This window comes from Mus pahari, chromosome 6 (assembly GCF_900095145.1).
Source record: "Mus pahari chromosome 6, PAHARI_EIJ_v1.1, whole genome shotgun sequence".
Classification (NCBI taxonomy): domain Eukaryota; kingdom Metazoa; phylum Chordata; class Mammalia; order Rodentia; family Muridae; genus Mus; species Mus pahari.
In genome coordinates this window covers 74,825,037-74,834,365 of record NC_034595.1, presented here as the reverse complement: position 1 = coordinate 74,834,365, position 9,329 = coordinate 74,825,037, and the positions used below count along the sequence as shown (strand labels likewise).

The 9,329-nt window shown below is 45.3% G+C and overlaps 1 protein-coding gene across 1 annotated transcript in view; it reads left to right on the top strand.

Annotated features, from left to right (window-relative positions):
- Nucleotides 1–570: 570 nt before the first annotated feature.
- Akirin1 (akirin 1) overlaps nt 571–9,329 on the top strand; it is a 12,993-nt gene continuing 4,234 nt past the window's right edge. Inside the window, exons 1-2 of the mRNA XM_021200571.1 lie at nt 571–921; nt 7,660–7,800. Coding sequence (XP_021056230.1) covers nt 705–921; nt 7,660–7,800 — 358 coding nt within the window. The 5' untranslated portion in view covers nt 571–704. The remainder of the gene's footprint in view (nt 922–7,659; nt 7,801–9,329) is intronic.

The window sequence follows — 9,329 nt, the reverse complement described above, 5'->3', positions numbered from 1 at the left end:
TTTTCTGGTAGTTTTTTTTTTTTTCCCCTCTTAATCCTTTTTGCGTAACACATATCCATTTAGTGAGCCGATTAACGGCCGGGTCATCTATCCCCAAAATACATTCATTTGTAATACACCTCCTCTTCCAATTTTGCCCATGATTGCACAGGGTTCGTGGATTAAATAAAGTCTATCCTTAGATAACCCGGCTATGTTTGTGAAGATTTCCTGGGACTCAAGACAAAAATCCCTTGATAACCCTTTAGAATCACCTCTTTTATCGGTCACGCGGCCACGGGAACCCGGGTCTCCCAGGGTCTCTCCCATCCCCACCACCACCCCCCAGGCCCCTGCCGCGCAGGTGCGAAAGACCTCCCAGGCCACCCCGGCAGAGAGCGTGAAGGGGGGGCCCTGGGAGGGGCGGGGGCGGGGGTGTTGCTAGGCGACCACGCTCTCCGCCCAGACCGGCCCACTTCTTCCGCAGGGGGCGCCACGGGCCGAGCCCAGGCTTGCGGGTCTCCTGGAGCGGTCCTTTTCCGACTTCTTCCCCTCCGCCGGGCGGTGGCGCACGCCCGTGACGTCACAGGAGGCGGGGCCAGCGCGGCTGCCGGGTGCCGGAGGCGCCATTGGAGCCGGCTTGGCTTGGGAGCCATAGCTGGAGAGTTGGATCCAGGGCCGTCCTTGCAGCCGCGTCTGCGTCTGGTCTCTGGCCCTTCCGCGGGATGGCGTGCGGGGCGACACTGAAGCGGCCCATGGAGTTCGAGGCGGCGCTGCTGAGCCCCGGTTCCCCGAAGCGGCGACGCTGCGCCCCTCTGCCCGGCCCCACTCCGGGCCTCAGGCCCCCGGACGCCGAGCCGCCGCCGCTTCAGATGCAGACGCCGCCGGCGAGCCTCCAGCAGCCTGCCCCGCCCGGCAGCGAGCGTCGCCTTCCAACTCCCGGTAACCTGCGCTGCTGCTGCGGACTTGGCAGGGAGCCAGGCCGGGGCGTGGGGGGCGGGGAGGGTGCGGGGGTCGTGGACACCGGCCGAGATCACCTCAGCACCCCATATCGGCCTTGGGAGAAAAAGGAACTGGGGTGCTGCTGGGCCCGCTTGCTTCCGGGGACCGAGAGACATCCGGGAAGGGCAGTGACCCTACAGTGTCGGTTTTCGGGTTTCCCGGAGCTGGAGAGTCTGAAGGGTGGGCACCAGGATGAGGTGGGGATACCCCAGAACACCGAAGGCTCTTGGTGTCCCTGAAGCCCCTCCTGCCTCCGCTTGTGCGGAACCTCCCAGGAGATCCAGTGGGCCATGGAAAATTGGATTCTGCTCACGAACCCAGCCATGAGTGGGGCGGGAGACGGATTAGAGGGGAAGGGGCGTGAGTGTATGTAGCTTCGCAAGGTGCTTTTAGGAAGACTTGATTTCTAGAATTCTTTAGGGAGCAGAAGCCATGGGGAATGCAATTTCAACCAGACTATTTCTTAGAGGGGGACTGACCTTGTTTTATCGTGTGGCTATTGTCTTGTTTCGGGTATGGCTTGAAGTGGGTAGTTGGTGGGCTAGTATTTGAGAATCCTTAAGTATACAGAGATTCTGTACTTAAAATTCAAATAGCTAATACAGTGACTCGACTTGAGTAAGGCACTTCGTTTTAGACAAGGCAAAAAGAAGGACTCATGTGACAGTAAAGATGCCTATCATATTGCAGTAGGAGGAGGGACCCATATTCAGCAGTTTAAAGGGATCCCAGAAATCCCTCAAAAATGGATTTGGCCAGGTTGTTTCTTTGTTTTCTTCTTGTTGTTGTTCCTCAAGCATTAGGAAAACCTGCAATCCCTTTAAATCATTTTTTTCCCCTTACATCTCGCAGTCTCTAGTGCCTCTAGTTTTCATTTCCTCCTTCCTGTGCCACCAGCAGACCTCTCAAGCTTTACCTGTGTTCACGTCGTAATCATGTTTCCTTTAAACTGTGACTCTGCTCTTTCCACTAGACCTGCTTTCTCCATCTTTTCGTTGAGCTAATCTCAATAAATAGTCTTTTACTTTGCTGATTTGTGACAGTGTCTCACTCTCTAGGCTGGCCTGGAACCCACAGTGTGGCCCAGGCCTGTCTTGAACTCAGCAGTCCTCCTGCCCCAGCCTCACTCACAAGTGACTGGAATTACAGACTTGTAACCCATCACGGCTGAATCCAAGAATCATTTCTAAATAGAGTCTTAACATCCATTACCTAGTCTGACCCACAATGCAATCTTTTCAATTTAAATTCCCTAATGACTTAATGTTATATATAGCCTTACCCACAGAATGACTGAACAGTTGGAAGATTTTTTTTTTTTTTGCTTGTTTGTTTTTATGAAGGGCCCCCAAAGCAGGGGCAAGCAAAGCTGAGACAGGAAGATCAAGTGAACCTAAAAATTCTACACCAGCCAGGGCCTCATAGGAAGAATCCATTTCAAAAAGGCAGAGGCATAGATGTCTGTTGAAACAAAAATTTTATTTCTTCAGTACTTAATTTTCTATACCATTTGTGTAGTGGTCCAGCTGAGCTCAGTTGTTTAGTGATCATTTTAAAATGTGTCCAGAGACTTTGAGTATGGCGGAGTCCTGTAATGAGGTTGTCTTTGTTGTTGGGGGTGCTGGCTCTGAAAACCAGAACCTCAGTTTGCTCTAGGGAACTAAATGCCCAGAACTCAGTTACATTTTTTTTTTTTTAAATATTTATTTATTGTATGTAAGTACACTGTTGCTGTCTTCAGACACTCCAGAAGAGGGCGGCAGATTTCATTACAGATGGTTGTGAGCCACCATGTGGTTGCTGGGATTTGAACTCAGGACCTTTGGAAGAGCAGTCAGTGCTCTTAACCACTGAGCCATCTCTCCAGCCCCAGTTACATTTTTTTAACTTTTTTTTTTTTTTGGTTTTTCAAGACAGGGTTTCTTTGTCCCTGACTGTCCTGGAACTCACTTTGTAGACCAGGCTGGCCTCGAACTCAGAAATCCGCCTGCCTCTGCCTCNCGAGTGCTGGGATTAAAGGCGTGTGCCACCACGCCCAGCCATTTTTTAACTTTTTAATTTATTAAATACACCCCAAAACCTTATTTCTTAATGCTTATTGGATTTTGGTTCTGTCAGTCATGAAAGAAACCTGAAGTATTAATACATTACTTAATGCTTTAGCTTAAGTAGAACATGTCATCTGGATTCAAGGATAAAATAGAGATGTTGCTAGTTGCTCTACAAATAGACTAAGTGGGTTTGGCATCCCATACTGTAGTCTCAGCACTTGAGAAGCAGAAGCAGGATTGCTGCAAGCTCAGGGCCAGCCTGGTCTATATAATGAATTCCAAGCTACCCAGGGCTTATCCAGACGCTATCTCAATATACCAAAAAACAATGATGTCATCTAAGGGGGAAATGAGTTAATGGGATTTTATTTTCCTTCTCTTCCTCCCTTTTTTTGTGGGTGGGTTGGGGGAGACATAACCCAAACTGGATTTGAGAAGTTCAGTAGACAACTAAGGATGACCTTGAACTCCGGTTTTCAGGCATGTGTTGCCTGGTTTGGAGTCAGTCTGACTTTGAGTAGCTTCCCACTTGTTATGTAACCAAGCTTGAGTTTGAATTCCTGTTCTTCCTACCCCTACCTTCTGTATACTGAGTGGAATAACAGACTCCTGTTTCCATGCTTGCTTTAGGGCTGAGTTTGGGGAGGGCATCTAGACAAACTTTCTGTTTTTTTTTTTGTTTTTTTTTTTTTTTTTTTTTTCGTTTTTTTTCGAGACAGGGTTTCTCTGTGCAGCTCTGGCTGTCCTGGAACTCACTCTGTAGACCAGCTGGCCTCAAACTCAGAAATTCACCTGCCTCTGCCTCCCAATAGATAAACTTTCTTAAGGTAGGTAGCCTAGTTGGTCAAGAACTCACAAAGCTCCACCTGACTCTGCTTCCTGAGGTATGCTCTTCCATCCCCCATAAGGCTGAGTCTTGAAAGGCATTTAGTTTTGTCTTATAGTAGCTCAGAAACATTCGTTTTAAGGAGGAATTTAGCCTGATAAATAACCTAGAAACTAAAAGCTAAATGGTAATGAGAATGAAGGATTAACATCATAAGTATTATAGAGAAATTTGCATAGTTAAACAGTTTCCTTTTATAGGTGGCCTTCAGAGGAACATCACAACTGTTCTCCTCCTGTGTGAGAGAGGAAGCTTAGAGCCTGTGGTAGCGTCTCAGACTTGCTAGTGGATCCTCCCCGGCTGGAAGTGTGTGTCTCCATTGTTCACTCAGCTGCTCAGGAGGCAGGGGGAGTTGATCAGAACCTTCTGCCCTCATGCTTGTCCTTTCTTGTTTCCTGGCAGTTGCTTACATCCTTGTATTGAATGAATCTGGCAGGTGTGCGCTTGAGGAGTAGGACTTTAAAAAAAAAGGAAGGTTTCCTATATGCAGGCACCTAGACCTGAATTTCACGATCTGTGTTCTAGCATGTAGGCAGAGTTGGTTTACCTAGATGTACAACTACTGGACCATACTGACACTGGTACTATTACCAGCCCCATGATTTTGATCCTCATTACCTGTTCAAATGACTTCCTAAAATTGCTCATAGCAAACAAAGCAACCTTACACACCACCTCCCACCCCTGACAAATATGGTTACAAAGCAAAGTATACACTGGAACGATTCGGGTCGGGGAATATAATTTCCTGGTTTTTAGATAGCCCTGTGTAGCTGGTTGGAACTTGTTATATAGACCAGGATGGCCTTGAACTTTACAGTGATCCTCCTGCCCACCTTCCTGTATTAGAATCCTAGGCATTCATCACCATGGATGCAGTCTTGCAGTCTCTGCTTTTGTTATTGAGGTGCTTTATATTATCTGGAAAAGGAACACAGTATTATGTCACTGTATATAAAAACTTGAAACCCACATCCTTCTAGACGCTTGTCTCCAGGAATACAGTTTTATAGTTAGTTGCTAATTGGTGTTTCCTGCTTGTTCACAAGTTCAGTTTGTGATGACTGACTCAGAATAATCATTTGACTCCTAGCAAACTTTGCCTGTTATAATATCACGTTTCTTTGTGTTTCCTGTACTGGAGGTTGCATGTGAAGCCAGTGCTTTATCACTGAGCTGTAGCCTCAGCCTTAACTTTTCTTTCTTTCTTTCCTTTTCTTTTTTTAATTTTTTATTATTTATTTATTTATTTTGTGGTTTTGGGGTTTCTCTGTGTAACAGTCCTAGTTGCCCTGGAGCTCACTCTGTAGCCCAGGCTGGCCTTGAGTTACAGAGATGCACCTGCCCCTGCCTCCCTAATGCTGGATTAGAGGTGTGGCCCAGCCCTTGTGGAACTGTTCAGGCTGGCTTTCAGTTTACCCTGCCCTCCAGTGTAGGCTTGCCTTGGCCTCTGAGAAGCTGGGATTGCAGGCTGGCATCACTAGGCTAGGCCGAGCTCAGAAGTGTTTGGGTTTTGAGACCATGCCTGCCTCCAGAATATTTGTTTGTTCTGAGACAGGGTCTCACTCAGCCCAGGCTGTGTTGGAACTTATTGAGTAGCCCAGGCTGACCTTGAGCTACCAGTGATCCTCCTGTTTCTATTTCCCAATCACTTGAGATTACCAGCTACCAAGCCCAGCTTGTTTTTTTGAGATGGTGTCTCATATAGCCCAGTTTGTTTCAAACTCTGTGTAATCAAAGATGACTTTGGGTTCATGATTCTTCTGCCTCCAACCTTCCAAGTGCTGGGATTACAGGTGTGGACTTGCTACCATAATCAGCTCATAAACTTTTTCTTTAAGAATTTATTGTGTGTGTGTGTGTGCGCGTGCGCGCGTGCACACGCACGCACGCATGCTTGCACGCTTGCACGTACCTACAGAGAGGCATTGGGGTCCTCTGGAACTAGAGTTACAGTCAGTTGTGATCTGCCTATATGTGTGTCCTGGGAACTGAACTCGAGTCCTCTGGGGAAAGTGTTCCTTAACTTCAAAGCCCTCTCTCTGGCCCTCTCAGAATCACTAGCTGTCTTCAGACACACCAGAAGAGGGTGTCAGATCCCAGTACAGATGGTTGTGAGCCACCATGTGGTTGCTGGGAATTGAATTTAGGATCTCTGAAAGAACAGTCAGTGCTTTTAACCACTGAGCCATCTCTCTAGCCCCCCCCCCCAGTTTGTTTGTTTATTTTTGAGTCAGGGTGTTTCTGTATATCAGCCCTGGCTGCCCTTAACTCACTTTGTAGACAAGGCTGGCCTTGAACTCATAGAGATCCACCTCACCTGCCTCTGTCTCTTCTAGAATTAAAGGTTTGTGTTACCATACCTGGCTCAGAAATACTTTTAATGAGCCTTGATAATCAGTCCCAAACAGTAGCCCTCAGCTCCTCCTGTTCCTCCAACTCCTCCAGCGCCTTTTTAAAATTATTTTATTTATTTATTTATTTTGTGGATTTTTGAGACAGAGTTTCTCTATATAGCCCTGGCTGTCCTGGAACTCACTTTGTAGACCAGGCTGACCTTGAACTCAGAAATCCGCCTGCCTCTGCCTCCCGAGTGCTGGGATTAAAAGCGTGCGCCACCACGCCCGGCTCCCAAAGACCTTTTAAAGTTTCATGAAACAAAACCTTAATTGTTAAAAGACCTTTAGTGTGGGCTGGAGAGATGGCTCCAGCGGTTAAGAGCACCGGCTGCCCTTCCAGAGGTCCTGAGTTCAAATCCCAGCAACCACATGGTGGCTCACAACCATCCGTAATGAGATCTGACGCCCTCTTCTGGTGCATCTGAAGACAGCTACAGTGTACTTAGATATAGTAATAAATAAATCTTTAAAAAAAAAAAAAAAGACCTTTAATGATAAGCATAATATAAAGCATAATACTGTGCTTTGTAGAAATGTAAAACTTAGCTGAGTTAAGGCAGGGGCATGCTGTCATGTTGTGTATTGCCAATATGGGCCACAGACAGAAACCATTTCTAAAAAAAAAAAAAAAAAAAAAAAGGAGAGCCAGACATGGTAAAACACATGTTTAATCCGAATGCTTGGGAAATAAGGGGATCGTCAGGAGGAGTCAGTCCATGGTCACCTCAGCTATACAGCTATATTATCAAGGCCAGGGTAGGCTACATGAGACTCTTGTCTCTAAAACCAAAACAAATTAAAAATAACAACATGTTTATTTTACTTTAAATTGTACTGGTGAATCCGCAAACTGCAGGTCTGATTTGCTTGGTTACCACAGGAAAAAGTAAAGCAATAGGCATAACCAGAGAGCTATTATTTTAGGGATGAAACTTCTTTGAGATTTACTTATTTTTACTTTATGTATGTATATGAGTGTTTGCCTGTGTGTGTGTGAACCACTTGCATAGGAAACACTTTTATACACTGGGCCATCTTACCAGCTCCAAAGTCAGAATAAGACTGTGTCTTGCTGTATGGCTGGTTTGTACACTGTAGCTTAAGGAAAAGCTTGCGACCTGTGGTGAAGGGATATTTTGTCAGAATGTCGTCTTTGCACTCAGGATGTATCTCATAGGCAGATGCTTGCCTAGCATTTAAGACTTTGGGTTTGAACCCAGCATCTTGTAGAATAAAATAAGAAGATCTCTCTTGCCTATCTTCTCAAGAAAGTTTGTAGGTGGAAAGTTTGAAGAAATGACCATAAAATGAATATTCAAGTTCATTTTCTTTTTTTTACTAGAGCAAATTTTTCAGAACATAAAACAAGAATATAATCGTTACCAGAGATGGAGACATTTAGAAGTTGTTCTCAGTCAAAGNGAAGCCTGTACTTCAGAAAGTCAGCCTCCCTCCTCGGCACTTACCGCACCAAGTTCTCCAGGTAAACATACTTCTGCTGCATTAAAGATCTATTTTCAGAGTTTGTGAGCTGGGTTTGGTGGTACACACCTGTAATCCTAGCATATTTTGGAGGCTAAGGCCAGAATTGTGCATTTGAAACCAGCTAGTAACGCCTAGCAAGACTCTGTCTGAAAACAGCTGGTTTTTCTTTAACTGCAGTGTGTCCTTTAGCTACTTGGGCTGTATTGCTTTTCATTACTGTGACGATGTACTTGACAGGAGCAACATCAGGCAGGAAGGCTTTATTCTGGCTCATGGCTTTAGGTAGTTTTGTCCTTTGTGGCAGCAGAGGCATGGTGAAGTGGCTCAGTTCCTGCAGTGAACCTGTGGCTTCCTCTTCATATGGTATAGACCAGGAAATGGGGTGACATGGGGCCAGATGCAGATAAAAACTTCAAATGCCTTCCCCAGTGATCTATTTGCATCTGCCAGACCTCATCTTTTTTAAAGAAATGACAGCCTTCAAAATAATGTCACAAGCTAGGAAACAGGCACTTAAAACATTGCCTGTGGAGATGTTCTAGAGTCAAACCAAAGTGGAGCTAGGTTATTTCTTATGTAAACCTACTAATTAAGTTTTAGGAAAAATATTTCACTTTGAGGTTTTGCTTTTGGCTTGGACAAGTTGTTGATAAGATAGAGTCTCACATACAGTCCTGGCTAGCCTGGAACTCACAGAGATCCTCTTACCTTTGTCTCCTGAGTGCTGAAATGAGAGTTGTGTGTCACCATGCCTTGTCCTGTGTTTTGTTGTCTAGACAAAGCCTCAGTATATATTTTTGGCTAGTCTGAAGACTGATCTATCTTCAGCATGTGGCAGTCTTCTTGCATAAGTAGTAGTCACATGTGGCTGCTGCATTGGCATGCAACTGTAGGAAATTTGTTCTAGAAAGTTCTCTGGGACAGTCAGTTCTACTTTGTAACCCTGATGTGTGGTTTGTAGGGGCTATGCTCAAAAATCTCAGGATTTGCGGTTATCTTTGTCACTTAGTAAACTAGCCTTGCCTGCTGGGTCCCTATAAATGGTCAGCAGTCCAGTGTTGCCAACCTCTAGAACAGTTTGTTTCCTCAAAGTATTCAATTCCCTAACAGTTTTAAAGTTAAAAATTATCTTAAAAGTTACTGACTGGAACTGGCTATCTCAGCACTCAGGAAACAGTGTCAGGCAAATCAGGCAGATCTCACTGAGTTCGAGACCAGCCTGATTTATATAGTGAGTTCCAAACAGCCAGAGCTATGCAGAGAAACCCTGTTTTGTTTTGGGATTTTTTGTTTGTTTGGGTTTTTTTTTTTCCTTTTTTTTTAAGATTTATTGATTTATTATCTGTAAGTACACTGTAGCTATCTTCAGACACACCAGAAGAGGGCATCAGATCTCGTTACAGATGGTTGTAAGCCACAATGTGGTTGCTGGGATTTGAACTTAGGACCTTTGGAAGAATAGTCAGTGCTCTTAACCGCTGAGCCATCTCTCCAGCCCCTGTTTGTTTTTGTTTTTGTTTTTTTACA